This window comes from Protopterus annectens, chromosome 5.part0 (genome assembly GCF_019279795.1).
Source record: "Protopterus annectens isolate FY-2018-M chromosome 5.part0, PAN1.0, whole genome shotgun sequence".
In the NCBI taxonomy this organism is placed as follows: Eukaryota; Metazoa; Chordata; order Ceratodontiformes; family Protopteridae; genus Protopterus; species Protopterus annectens.
Genome location: NC_056735.1, coordinates 1460383653 through 1460399675, shown reverse-complemented (window position 1 = coordinate 1460399675; position 16023 = coordinate 1460383653). Strand labels below are relative to the sequence as shown.

The window sequence follows — 16023 nt, the reverse complement described above, 5'->3', positions numbered from 1 at the left end:
TCGTTTTCTTTATATTAATGGCTTTACATTTTCTTTTCTATCTTTAACTGTTCTACCAATGGAATTCTTTTTCTCCCTTACCATTTTCCAGCTTATATATTCTTCACCACTAACATTTGAATCTGTCTTTAATTCATCTCCTTCATAATTTTTTCAGTATCTCCCTTTTTCCTGAAGTTTCATTTCTTTCTATCTCATCTTCATTCATTTCTTGTTCTTTCTCTTTACTCTGGTTTATAATACTTAGCCCATATTCTCTTTTTCTTTACAATCATTCTATAAATGTCCCCATTTTTAAAATTTATAACATCCAAGTTCACATTTTTGCTTCATGTCCTATTTTACCACATATATATACTTTTTGTCACAACTATTAACTAAATGCCCTTTTTTCCACAAAAATAACATCTTTGGGTGTCCTCAATATTTTACGATGCCCCTGTTAACATCAGCATTTATAACACTTGGAATATGTACATTTTTTCCATTTTCAGAATAACATTACAGTCCCATGTCACAGTCCACAAATTCCTGTAATCGTAAACTTTTGAAATGTCTATTATTTCTTTAGATTTGTTTTTAAATGTTCTTTTAAATTGTCTCTTTCCACTACAGTTTTCAATTGTATATGTACATTGTTTTCAGTCTTTCAAAATAATGTTTTTATTATATATTTTTCCAAGGATTGTCATTCTTTCTTTTTACATATTGACACAAAAATCTCTCCATGTTTTGCACAGTCTTAAAGAGAATGTCAAAAAATGTCTCTGTTAATCAAAATAAATGCTCTTACCTGTTGTGCTTTTACTCCCAAAGGCAAAATTACATTGTCCCACCCCTTTTATCTGTTCAGTTCCTATTGCCTTTTACTTTTTATTCTTACCATAAATTTTCTTTTCATGCTGTCTTTTCTTTTTCTCTCTCTCTGCTTCACATGTGGCTGCTACTTTCTCAGTAAATGTCTTCTTTGTCTTTCCACTATTTCCTTCTGGTGTTGCTTCTACATCTCCTTCTTCTATTTTTAACATATTGTTCCCCCCACGAAATCTCATTTTCTGCCTCACGTTGCTTAATCATTTCTTGCAGTATATCATCCTGCAACCCTTATGATTGGAGGGTTGTAACCATACACTCATCTCCTGCTATCCCCTTGGTTCAACCAAATAGCTTTCTTTGAAAAGCTTCCTCTCAATCTTCTACTATTCCGCTGCTTACCATCTCTGAACTGGCATTTGCCTCTGCTCGATTCTGTTGTTGTTCCATCTTGCACACTATCCTGTCAGCTGCCTCTATTTTAGGAATGGGATGTGCACATGTACTCGTGTACAACAACACCACTGCAAGTGCCGATTGTAAGTAGTTGAAGTTCCCTGATACCCTGGCCAAATTTCCCCACCTTGGGTCTTCCTTGAAAAGAAAATGTTAACCTAGTGGGACTAACCTGGTCAACAAAGGATAAATAAAAATGGAAATTAATGCTTTCATATTAGTCCATTCCATCTTGTGAAGTGCTGATAAAAAAATGTAGATACCATAGGAAAACATTGCTATAACATCTTTGTATGAAATCTGTGCACAGAAAAATTCCACACATAAAGCTCCTTACCAGTTTCAAGAGGGTTAAACTACATAAATTATCAGCAAGTCTGCTCTGAGACCACATCAAATCCTGGGGAAAGATAAGCCACCCAGGCAGTCAACACTAAACATGTTGCCTCGGTCAAAGAAAATCCAGCACTCCAACATATATTTAGAAAGTCAAAGAAAATTAGAAGAAAATAGAAAGCTCGATTTTAAAATGGAAGCAACAAGCCAAATCCGTAAGTCTTCCAAATCGTTTATGAAATGCAGATAAGTATGTTGTCCATAATTAACAGAAATTAGAAATGTTGAATGCCAGAGACAACATAGTGCTAAATAAAACAATTCCAAATCCTGTCTGAAATTATCAACTTTTATAACAAAGAAAATAAATGAAAATGCCAAGCAATGTCAGCTTAGATTTTATAGGGTCAAACATTTCAAGTTAAAACAAAGAAAAATACAGTTCTTTATCAACTTAATTATGTTACTGGACAAGGACAAATGTCTGTTAAACATGCTGAAAAAGTTACCATATAACAACACTTCACATAAAGTTTGTTTAAGATCTCATTAAAATTACCCAAAATTTGGATATATATGTGTTGGCTTTAGGTAATTCTAACACTTTTCAGCCCATTCAGAAAACCCATTGATTGTTCTCAGGCACCTGTGGAGAGTCCTATCTAAGTCCACATGATGATGCTTAGAACGTTTTCTGTTCTTCTTCCTTGTAGCAAAAACGAGCATTGCTTTGGGATTCATAGTCTGTGGTCTTCAGATCCACCACTCTGTAATTATTGTCACTTTGGAGATTCTAAAAAGCCTCTTGAACCTTTTAACTATCTTGTATGGAATATAGACAAATCAGTATTCAGAGCTCTCTACTGGAATGTTAAAACTTGTAATAATGAGACCTGAAATAAAAATAAATAAACAAATAAATAAAGACCAAAATATTATAGAACAGCAATGTTAAACATCTCTTTTCTCCTTTTTGAAGTTGTTTTTTGCATGGTGCAAGCCATCTTTACCCAGTAATGTTGGATACACTTCCAGCACTGCTGAAATTATGAATGCCAGCTCTGAGATCACCATGTGTCAAAGAAGAGGGAATATTCTGAGGAACAGCAATTTTAAATTTAGTATATATGAATTGGCATTTTTGGTAATTCACTGTTCCGGGACTCTCACTAAAAGTCTGAACATTTCAAATGGTTATCGGTATTTATGGTTTGAAAAGCATTTTAAAGTGTTCAACCTCACTGCTTGTTTCAGGGCAATCTTGCTGCATACAAGTAATTTTCCATTTTATTTAAGCAACTTTTAGATCAGTGTTTTCTTTCACTGAAGTTCAACCATATTGTTCATACTAAAAGACAGTTGTGAAAATACTTAATTTTATAAATGCCTTCATACACTAGCCAACATTATGGGCTTTGATCTACTCTTGCTAATGTAATGATGCAGGTGATGAATGCTCTATTAAAGGTAGTCCTCTTATGAAATCCACTTCTGTTCTAATTATCTCTTTTCCTATCTTCTAAAGTGACAATAGTAAGTTAGAAGGTCTCTTTAAGTATGTTATATTGTTCTTATTGCAAAATGATACCCAGAAATCTTATGGCTGGACAGACTGTTTTTATGTCTGTGCATTATTTCATATACAGTATGGTCTGTTCCAGTGCTCATCTGTCCAGTATTTCTGTTGTAGAATGGTATACATTGAGAGATACAGGCTAATTATACTTTTACTGCGAGCAAGCCTAAAATTGTCTTTGGCTTAGATGGCTATATTAATACAGTCTTAAAAAGGAGAGTACATGCTAGACTCCTAATATAGTGATCTACTGTTGGCTGAGAAATCAATCTTTTACATACGCTTATAAGGAATTTTTTCTACCCTCCTATAATCTGCCAAAAAGTTATATCTATCTATATAGATATCTTTATCTATACATATGAATATCTATATATCTATATATAAATATATGGGAACAGAATGTTTTGCTGATGTGTGCTTTTATCAAAGGGCAAAAAAGGCACTACAGCTGATGGAAAATCATACTGTTATGGTATGAGATTGCAGTACAGTGGGAATCAAAGCCCTCAACTGTACAGATTTTGCAGAATGTCCAGATTTTTGCCCCATATTTTTGGCCTGTTTCTCATAAAATTGTGGTTTTGTGGTGAATCACTGGCAAATTATTGAGGACTGAAGTCAGAAAATGATGCCAGACATTTGAAATTCAGACTGTGTACCTGTCAGAAAATTCATGCTAATGCAAAAACTTTTATTCTATCAAGGTTCTAAGTTTGTAAGAGAAGCATTTAAAAATTGTCCCTATTTTTGGGCCTTTGCCCCCCATTATTTATGCTTGTCCAGATTTCCTACTCTAAGAGGTTGAGAGGTATGATCAAGAATATGCCATTTTCCCACTGGTGTGTGATCTTGGAGTTGGTATATTTAATTTGCAGGGTGTGTAGGTGGTGCATGGAGCTTGCCCCCAGCAAAAAAAGATGCTTTACAGATTTAGATTTTGTTTTTAGTATTGTAGGTTCAACCATTTCTGGTTAATGATTCTGGGTTTGATGATGTTCCTCTTTGAGGAGTGATTATGCTCATATATATGTATATAAAAAGTACATAAGGATAGCTGATGGTGGAATGCAGAATTCCAGGAAGTCATGAAAAAGTGGGAGATAGAAAAGATGGAACAGGCAAAGAAGGAATACATTTGGCTATCAAAGAGGCTAAGAGAGCAGTTGCAGGAGCAAAGAGCAATGCATCAGAGGTACTTTACCATTTTCTGGAAAATGATTCAGTAGATGGCACAAAGAAACTCTATCAGATTGCAAGGGAAGAACAGAAAGATACAGTAGATAGTCTGGCACCCTTCATGAGGGAGGCCAGAAGTACACTGCTCACCAGTTCACAGAACATCACAAGGCAGATGGAAGGATACATTCAGCAGCTTCTGAATGAAGAAAGCCCCACAGAATGGTATACATTGAGAGGTACAGTCTAATTATTATAGTTTTACTGCGAGCAAGCCTAAAATTATCTTTGGCTTAGATGGATATATTAATAGAGTCTTAAAAATGAGAGTGTCTGCTAGACTCCTATTATACCACCCCACCCCAGATGCAGCCTATGATGAAAGAAGAGAAGGAGCCCACTCTATAAGAAGTAAGAACAGCACTTAGGAAAATGAAGTCAGGGAAAGGAACAGGCTCAGATAAGGTAACGGTAGATACAATCAAGATGTTGGGTGAGTTGAGGAAAAAATGGCTCCTGAGGCTATTCATAGAGTATGATGAGATAGGCATATCCAATACGACTGGAGAAAAAAGTATACTAGTGCTAGCATACAAGAAGAAAGGGGACATTCGCAACTGTGGGCAGTAAAGAGGTATTAAACTCTTGTCACACTGTATGAACATTCTGGAGACGGTGACTGATAAATGAATACACAGACTAGTGAAAAGTAAGATGGGAGAAGAGCAGCTTGGATTCAGATCAGGATGCAGCACAACTGGCCAGATATTTGTAGTGAGACAGATAGCAGAGAAGAAGCTAGAAATGAGGAAAGGTTCATCTGGGCATTCCTAGACTTAGAGAAAGCATATGACAAAGTTCTAGGAAAGGTGATTTGGACAATCCTGTGTTAATTCGAACTCCCAGAAAAATTGGTAGAGTTAGTGCGAGGACCCAATAACATAAGTACAAACAGTGTCTGGACTCACAGAGGGATTCCTGGTGGAAGTGGATGTACATCAGGGTTTAGTTCTGAGCCCACTGCTGTTCATATTGGTGATGGTCTACATTAGAAAACAGGTTGGTGGGGACAGATTAACAAAGCTGCTGAATGCAGACAAACTGGCATTATGCAGGCTCTGAATACAAACTGAAACAAATGTTAGGGGAGTGGAATGCAAAACAGAGGGCACGTAGGATGAAACTAAGTATAGATAAGACAGTGGGAATGGAGAGAAATTGGGGAAATCAGAAGAAACTGAAAACTGAGATAGAAGGGAAGATAGTGGAACAGGTTAATAACTACAAGTATCTGGGAGGGATGGTTGAGGAGAAGGAAAGTCTGAATGAGGAGGTCAAAGCTAGAATTACAGGGGTGCAGCAAACTGGCACAGACTGTTAAGAGTAGTGTGTGAGAGAAGAACGCCAAAGAAGATGAAAAGTAAGGTGCATAAAACAGTGGTGTGACCAGTACTTTTGTATGGTACTGTAACCTGGGCAGTGAAGGCAGAGCAGTTAAACAAGCCAGAGGTGATGGAGATGAAGTGGTAGGGTGCACACAGTGCAACAGATGAAGAAATGAGGACATCAGAGCAGAAGCCCAAGTAACTCCAATTGTGGATTAACTCAAAGAGATTATAGTGGTTTGGGCACATGCACAGAAAAGCTGGAGACAATCTGGGATAGGCAGGAAGAAGGCATGAGGAACAAGGGCATCCAGCAAAGAGATGGATGGAGTGTGTGTGTGTGTGTGTGTGTGTGTGTGTGTGTGTGTGTGTGTGTGTGTGTGTGTGGAGGAGGTAGTGTGAGAGAGACAACATCTGGGACAGTCAGGCATAACTGTTGAAGAAGGTAGGTGATTGGATTTGAACTGAGAGACATTTTGACAACCTGACCCCATCTGTAAAAATTTAGAAAAGTGGTGTTGAGGATGATGTCTATATCTATCTGTCTATATATATATATATATATATATATATATATATATATATATATATATATACATATTATTTTATTTTATTTATTTTACATTTGTTGACTGGGATAGTCTGACTGGATACATGTCCATTTTCAGTGGAGGCCCAGGTAGAAAAGCTCCAAACTTACAAACAGATAAAGACAAGCAAGTTACAGTATATGCGCAAACATATTTATTTATTTGTTTATTTCCAGTTTGATTACCGGGGAAGTCCACTGGGCCCAAATGTTCCTGTTTTCAGTGGAGGCCCGCAGAGAAATTGTATTACATACAAGTTACAGTCTCACATTTCAGACCTATGAAGAATACAGTTTATATTCAGAAATATATACAAATATGTTACAGTTTCTCTTATCAAACCTATAGGTGCAGCTATATAGGGAGTATCTGCAAAGAAGTTACAGTTTCTCTTTTCAAACCTTTTAGTGTAAGAGGTAAACCGCTGTGAATAAAAATTGCAGGGATATGGAAGTAGATGAGGCTTTAGTCAGGGTTAGAGCAAGGACATAACCAGTGAGTTTTAAAATAATGGGTTAGATTTTTTTTGAACTGATAAAGGGAGCGGTTCAGAGTAAGGTCAGATGGGAGCAAATTCCAGGTTTTGCCTACTGAATTTGCAAACAAAGATTCTCCAGATAGGTTGCTAGCTTTAGCAGAATGAATCAAAAGTTTTGTAGTGGAACGAAGTGGATATATATATATATATATATATATATATATATATATATATATATATATATATGGATTCCTATTACAAGAAAAAAAGTTCACAACTTCGAACTTGTAATAAGAAGCCTCACTTATGCGAAAGTTCACTTTAATGAAAGTGAACTTCCGCGAAAGTGCACTTCACCGAAAGTACCCCAGCACAGTGGAGGACATCAAAAAACAAGCTATGTCCTCCACTGTGGTGCGATACTCATGGACCTTACAGTTAGGGCACTGGTTATGGGTAAGGGGATAGTTCGTAAAGCTATCCCCTTACCGTAACCCATGCCCTAACCCTAAAGTTTGTGACTATCGCACCATAGTGGAGGACATTGCTATGTCCTTCACTGTGCTGCAGTCGTCACGGACCTTAGGGTTAGGGCACAGGTCATGGTAAGGGGATGACCCGTGCCCTAACCCTAAGGTCCGTGAGTACACGGACGTTCAGTACAACACCTGTTCATTGTACTGAACTTCATGTAAGTGTACTTTTGATTAAGTGCACTTTTGCTGCAGTGTGCATTCCATACACTATTTCAAAGTAGTGAACCTTCGATCTACTGTATGGAATCCAAATATATATATATATATATATATATATATATATATATATATATATATATACACAGAGAGAGAGAGACAGATAAATACAGATATAGATACCTATAGATACCTATATTAGTACATAAATAGATATCGTTTTCTGAATGTGATGAAAGCCTGCTTTATCAGGGTTACTGTGATTCAGATTTTTGGTTACATTCTGTAAGATCTTTCATATTAACAATACCTGCTTCCTAAACACGTTCATAGTAGAGCCCAAAACTTAAAGTAATACAAACAGTTGTTCATCACATTCAGTACTAATTATATTGTCTCACCATTTATGATATTTCTTTCAGTCAGGAGCTTGTGCTGTTTCATCTTTTGCAGAAAATCATGTATTTTCTGAAGGTGCTGCTCTTCTTGGACTACTTTGCATATCTTTCTTAATGATAGTTATCCGAACCCATCTCAGAACAGTCCTTAGGTTTTACAGATTTTTTGCTTGGGTTAAGAATACAGTAGTTCACAGTTTGTCAACCCTTACTCTGAAGAAAAGTCTTTTTTACGTACCTTTTGTCTAAGTGTTCAACTTCAGCCATTTTGCAGTGCCTTTCCAAAAAACTAAGGTAGTTTGAGTTCTAATTCTTGATTTAGATGTTTAGAACAAACTGAGATTATGGTATCACACATACACGTACTGCAATTTGATTGCTTGGCATATTCATTCCCCATCACCAAGGTAAGGTTTGATTGTAAGGGACCATCATTTAGGCAGTCATTGTGAGTAACTAGATATTTTTTCTTTAATGTTCTAGTCATGGCATGCAGCTGGCAATGTGCCAGGAAGGGCCATGTACTGGGCTTGCCACAGAGGACGTCCCCTGACTTCTGCAAAGGGCTTTCCACAAAGCTACACTGTCCCTCCCCTGAAGCATGAGTGGTGTTTTGTCTGGTCTCTACCAGGGAAATCTTAATGCTACATGTGCCCCTGATTGCACACATTGCCTCCCTTCCATTGAAGATGCAAGCTGGACATGCTTTTTTTTCCCATGCCTCCCTGCCAAGCTCCACAAGTGTCAGCATCACCCAGTCACCTGGGTCAATAATGGTGCCAGGCCTCTGCACCATGGAAACAGACTGCTGTATGTATTCTACATTAATGCTGGACATGTTAATAATTTCAGGCAACTTTCAACTCAAATGAATCAAATGAAATCAGTTTTGAACATGAACAGACAGCCTCAGCAAATACTGCCTATATGGTTTATTTGTTTTTGCATTAGCAGTGGTTATTGACAACACTACACATGACTCAGCTTTTCATTATTTGTGTTCTTAATTGTTTATTTACACAGTGGGCAGAGTACGTGCTTTTTGCTTCATTACTTGTCGTGGTGTGTGTAATATTTGCTATCATGGCCTACTTCTACACCTATGTGGACCCAGCAGAGATCGAAGCTCAGTTTGATGAGGATGAAATGCAGAAGAAGAAAAAAGAAATGGACATGGCAACATATGAAAATGTGCCCATCCAGGAAAAGCAGAGCAAGCTCTAAAACCATGGACTGACCCTTAAATTTAAGACATTTTTGTAACTGATTCATATCATGATTACTGGACTAACATGGTATACCAGTTTATGAATAAACAGTATTAAATTAGTCATGTGATAATGTTTAAATGTCATTCTTCATTGATTTATATTATAAAGTGGAATGAAGTGACTAATACAGAATATCTTTAAGATAATTAGTCATTTAGTCACCAAGTGATTTGTCACACTGCTTGGGCAAGACTGACTGACAAAACGTTGCCTTCAAATGAAAATTTTACTATCTGTTTTCATATCGTCCTCAGAGTTTTGGATATCTTGGAGTCAGATATAGTAAGTATTGGGTTGTGCTGAGACATGTCCCTTGCATGAGTGTTATTTGTTTGTACAGGATTTGCTGTTCACATAAAAATGTAGTTTAAATTATGATTGAAGACCATTTGTTTATTCATTCTTGACTAAATGGTCTTGTACAAATTAGTTATGATGAAATTACCAACAGTCAAATTACAGCACTGATAGTTTGATTTTAATACCATATAAAGTAATATTCAGCACCATTATGTACATAGTACCCATACAAATGTCAGATATGTAAACAATATCTGAAATAAATTGACTTTAATTTATGAATCCTTCAATAAAATATCACATATTTTTTAAACTTTCTCAGATGGAGTTATATGATAAACAACTGTATTTCTGTTTTGATTAGAAAATATTTTCTCTTCTCTGGTATACATCTGTGTCCCATTTAGTTTGTTTTGTGTTCTATAGTCACACACTGATGGTGACATGAAGTGTTCAGCCTGCTCTTAGTTATGCGTAAAAAATCCTGAACTGCTTGGAACACTTTTTTTCAAGACAATATTTTCCTGTCAAAAAGGTTAATCTAATGAAATTAAATGCATTGAGTGTCTCCTAGCAAAAAATAACAATCTCTACAGAAAGTATGAATTAATAACCATATTATTGGTATTTCTTTTATTATGTTTGAACAGCTCACATCAATAGTACTTCATTTAAGAAATCAAAGCACTCAGACCTTCAAGGAAAACAGCAGCCTATATCTAGTGAGCCTTATACGGTTGGCAAAGATAAATAAATAAACATTATCCACTGTCTTCATGTGTCCTATTATGCCCTCTTTAGAACAAACTGCTCTCCTCTCGGCTATGTCACACTGACTCAAAATACAAATCTTACCTTATTACTACTAAAACCACACCATCTTTACTTGTCAGAGAATCAAAAATCAGAACTGAGTTGCCGAAAAAGTCATAAATATATTTAGCAATAACTAATACAATCATATTTTAAGAAAGAGGGACATGGGAGAGGTAAGTTTCCAGTAGATATATATATATATATATATATATATATATATACAGAGAGAGAGAGAGAGAGAGAGAGAGTTTTTTCCTGTGTGACATGCAACAGAATACATTTCGAGAATTTCTAAGATATTCTCAGCAGTACACAGATTTCTGAAAGTGTTGTTTGGCTCAGCTTTACTTATTTGGAAACAATATCTTTTTCTAAAATGCTAACCTTCCTACTTGTATTTTCCTAAACTAACTCTCTTTGTTTCATACTTGTGATGCATTGTCCCATCAATGTGAGACTGGACACTGTTAAATATATAACCATCCTGGACTTCAAATAAAAAAAACCTGTAGGCATAGTATATTGAGACAAATATACCTCTGTACCCTGTCATCAGTAGATACTTACCATCCCTCCTCCCTCAGAATCCTAATCATGTGACACTTGAGATGCCACATTTCCTCGTGTCATCTCTCCTACTTTGGGACCTTGTCAGTGTTAAATCCAATAGTTTTAACCTGCACTAAAGCAAAACAGCCTTTCCATTTTAATTTTTATTGTCATTATTGTAGTCTCCCTTAACTTTATCTGTGTCGTATGGAAACTACCTAGTCTAGTAGTATCCATAACTTACAATAAAAAATGCATTTTGTTTTAAATTCTGAAAACGAGAAAAATCTGTCATTACCTTCCCTGCCAAACTATCCTACTAGAGACCACCACCCACTTCTTCTCCTCACCCAAGACTGTTGGGTTCTCTCCTTCTTCTTCCTTGAACTGCTGACAAATGTCAATCCTTTATTCCAATCAAGAAATGAGGTAAGCACTTTTGTGGCATTTCTTCTGGCTACTTATGACATGGCTGCATGAAAATGTCATAACATGGGAAACTTTCTTGTGTTATTAATTATAACCGCTAAGAATGTATGTCATGCACTACTAAAACTGTGTCTGCCATCTAGTTACTGTTGACCTTCCATAGGAACATTTAAAAGGATAAATCTCTCAAAGCTTTCCTCCCCAGACTTCTACTGAATATAGTCTCAGCATGTTGACTAACTTTATTACCATAATAAATAAACAGATACAAATATTTTGCCAATATTTTCAATACTTCTTTCCTGGGCTTCCACCTCATAAATTACGACATTTGGATCATGCAGTCCTGTCCTGAAAAGCAATTGCAAGTCACTGTATGAGGGACTGAAACAATTTAATTTAGTGAGAAAGAGTTATAATGTGGGCAGGCTGAAAATGCTACTAATAATACTAAAAAACTTGGGCGTTCAGTTTAGAAAATGTAGCCACATTATTTTGGTATTTTTCAATCTGTACACCTGAATCTTCTAATCACTTCATGATGCAGCAGCTGCCATGTTTCATATCCAGACTGAGAAGTGCTTTTTTTACCATGCAAAAGGAAATTCTGCACTCATTTCACATTACATCACCTTCAAATGAGACATAATGTTTTTAATACATTTGTTCATGAGGGAAGACCATTTAAAAGTGAGCTGAAAAGTTTTTCTTAATGTCTTCTCTCAGAACTTGGTTTCTCTTAGAATACTTCACAAATGTGTTGCCATTTTATAAGACTTGAAATAAAAACTAACGTGACCCTTTTGTTCATACATTTTTATGTTGTATCTGTCAAGTTTCCCTCTGCAGCCTGTGCCTCTAAGCTCCATTACAGCATTTAATCTTAATGTACAAGTGATATTCACAAGCTACCACCATGACAAAGTCACTGGGATACTTCCTATAGATAAATGGGTCCATCCTAAATCCTGGTATAAGCTCTCTGGGACACTGTTCATCAACTGTCTATAAAAAGTCCCAGAGCTCCCAAAACAAGGAGATAGCATGTTGTAAGCATTTATTCTTAAATTTTGGAATGCCCTACCTAAAAGAATAAGAGGTATGTAACCCCAAAATCTGTTTCACCCGCTATTAATGTGATGTGATGTGCAATAACCAAATGCAATACTAAGGTAGATCACCTACACACTGAAGGACTGTAAAGTGCAATATATAAACTGTGCAATAATTCAGTTTAATCACAGATATGCTGCTATTGTTTCCCTTTTACTTTAACAATATTACCTTCATATTGTTCCTTGTCTTCCTTGTCTCCTGTTCTGGGATGGGTGTGGGTCACTGCTGTCCTACTTTACTTACTAATTGCTACTTATTAAAGCTCTACTGTGATATATTATTCATTTTCTCTGTCTATATGTGCAACTGTTTCCTGCATTGAGAACGAAGCACTGTAATTTCGTTCAGTTACACTGCAGTGTAGTTCTGAATGACAATAAAGTTTTCTTTGAACTTGACTTTGACGATTAAGAACTACTGATTCTCTTTCTATCACTGCCCATGTGCTGGTTTCCCGACATAAAGTATTCTTTTAAAGACAGCTGTATCATGTCAAACCTATGTGCCGTTATCTAGCATCCAGTGTCACTCAGATGATGTTGACTCATTCTACCTTTTTCCTCCATTCCCCTTCCTTTATATCAGGTGAGTATCATTTATTTGCTTACCTGTGAATATATGAGTGTTTACACACACACATTTATATCTATGTCTATATCTGTAGCTGTATCTATACCTATCTCTATCACTTCTGCTTTGCTGCTTCACTAGAAGTTTTTACTTTAGCTTTGCTGTTGGCTTCCCCGTGTCCACAATATGTGAAATTTCAGAAAACATTTATTAACTCGCTTTTGTTAGAATGCAATACTGATCACCCAACACTGCTGTGATCTATCCTAGGAATCTATTCTAGGAATTTCCCCCTCTCCACAGATGTTGTGTGACTATGGCAGTGGTATATATAAGTTTAAGAATGGGGATGGGGGGTAATTAACATTTGGTTTGATCTCTCCCATTATGTTGTAGGCTGTGGGCAGCTTTCAAGACTGTAGGAATGAGTTGTTGCAGTGTGAGAGATCATGTTGAGATCTCTCATAGTAGAAGCTTTATTGCCTTACAGAATGCTTATGACCCTCATCTCTCCCCTCTTCAGCTGTTTTTTTTTTCATTCTTCAACTCTGTAAACTGCTTCCATTTCAGTGTTTCCACTGTTATTAATATTCTTGTATGATTATTATATTTTGCAGCAAACATTTATATGCTAGATTTAATCTCTGTATATTTGTATAAGGAATATTTTTCTGATTACATACAGAAAGGGTTTGTTATGTACCTTACGTACAGTGTATTCTCTAATACTTACGGAGAGGATTACATTTTATTGTTGTCTTGATCAGCTAAGAACTTTTGGCCTACTTGGATGTGTTGACAGAAATGGATGGAACTAGGGGCAAATATGTTGCTAGTGTGTATCGAAAACCTACATATTCAAACATGTTATTGCATTTTTCCAGTTCCTACCCCTATAAACGTAGTAAAAGGGCAATTAGATAGGGCGGGACATTTGAGTACCCTGGATAGGGATTTTATTAGGAAATGTGATGCCTTAATGACAATGTTATCAAAAGGGGTTATCCTCTAACCATGATCCGGGAACACATAGGAGAAGTCTCGATGAAAAGAGAAATGGGTTATTTTAAACCCATATTACAATTAGAGAGGGGAAAAAGTAACACAACATTGGTAACGGGGTAAACATGACAAATACATAGGGGCTATGGTCACCTCCTTTAGCACAGATAGTTCGAAATCAATTGGATTTTGAATAAAAATTGGAATGTTTTTAAGGAGAATAATAATGTGTTGCAGATGGTGGGAGATAGGCATATCATTATACACAGGAGAGGCTTAAACTTAAAGAATATGTTAGGAAGAAAAACTGGAGATATTATTTTGTATCCAAGGATGTCAAAATGTGGCAGGGGCAATATGTGTAAATATGTACTAGAAAGCGACAGAATTAACATAAGGAATAAAGATTTATTTTTGTTTGTGAAATATAACTGTGACACTACAGGAGTGATTTATGTGAGGCCTTCTATATAGGTAAAAGTGAACGTAAACTTTGTAATCAAATTTATGAACACATGTATGATATAAGAAAGAAAAAGACCACTAATGCCTTGTATAGATAACTGGAACAGTATCATGATCATGACTTTTAAATTATTGTATTGGAAAAGGTGGAAAGAAAACTATGGGGGGGGGGGTCCCTGTTCAACCCATTCAGAAAAACAGGAGTTAATTTACCAGATGAGGTTAGAATCCTATAGGCACTCAGGTCTTAATGAGGCTGTCAGTATAGCCCCTATTTTGAAATAAAAATCATTGGCTAGGTAAGAAAAATTATCGAACAAGATTATTTTTTTTATTATACAAAAAATATACATACTTGGAAAAGTTATATTATTAATTGTTTTTTTTTAGGAGGTATGACTATATTGTTAATATGTACTTTTTTTGGTGTCGGTTCAACATATAATGTGGTTATTAATATACTTATATGTGTTTCATTTTGGTAGCATACAACTTTAAGTGGCAATCACATGATTACTATGCTTTGTGAGTCATATGACTCCATTATCGTATTTAAACTGAGGGGATATTGTGTTTATGTATCTGAGGAAATTTTAAAGATTTGTAAAACGAAAGCAATTATACTATTATTAAAAAACTAATTTTTAAAGCGGCCTGTGTTTTCAAGGTCTGTCCTGTACCTGTTTTTTTAGTTTTATCATTTGTATTTATTTGTGGAGTGGCTTATGATAGGTAGTTGTTTGTTAATTGTTATAAATGATATTCTCAACAATTCAGAAAGAACCCCTGAGTTCATGGTAAGATCTGCAGTAAAAAGGCCCTGTTTGCATGAAATGAAGATTTGCAATTCAGAGATACATTAGCTGCAGTGAGGAAATAGGACAATTTGCATGTCTCTGAATCACCTTTAACTACTGCAAATACAGACTAACACTCTTCTGTGGTAGTTAACACTGGTGGCCAATGTATCGTGAGCAGAGGCATCCATGTCAGTCACTCTACCACACACACAATACAAACTTTCAAACACACACGCACACACACACACACACACACACACACACACACACACACACACACACACACACACACACACACACACACACACACGCCACATGCATGCGCGCACACACACACACACACACACACACACACACACACACACACACACACACACACACACACACACACACACCACACCATACCTATCCCTGTATTGTTAGAACATTCCCAGTCTTGATTTTTTCCTGCCATGATAAATCACAAATGAATACAGTTAGTCATTAAGGCCGGACAGTAGACTTTTTCACATTATATCCTTCAGTACATGCATGGTAGTACAAAAGCTGTTATCCCAGTCACTTTTTAAGATGAATAATTAAAATCTGTCCCTGTGTCTGTGTCTCACCACTAATTTTGTCTTTGTGTATATTTGAATAAAGTATGAGGTTGAGAGGTATGCTTTCTGTTGCCTTTTCCTCCCTCATAACTCAAAAATTGTTACTAACCTTTGCTATTCTAGGTTAGCTCAGTATACTAATGGTTGTATTTGCTGTGACAGGGTCAGGTTTTAAGCTGACCCCCCCATTTAATTTAAGTGCC

The 16023-nt window shown here is 36.2% G+C and overlaps 1 protein-coding gene across 1 annotated transcript in view; it reads left to right on the top strand.

Moving 5' to 3' along the window:
* The window catches only part of SLC15A1 (solute carrier family 15 member 1), a 422183-nt gene extending 412990 nt beyond the window's left edge, over positions 1–9193 (top strand). The window contains exon 22 of the mRNA XM_044071289.1: positions 8927–9193. Within this exon, the coding sequence (XP_043927224.1) occupies positions 8927–9127 (201 nt within the window). The 3' untranslated portion in view covers positions 9128–9193. The remainder of the gene's footprint in view (positions 1–8926) is intronic.
* The last annotated feature ends 6830 nt before the right edge of the window (positions 9194–16023 follow it).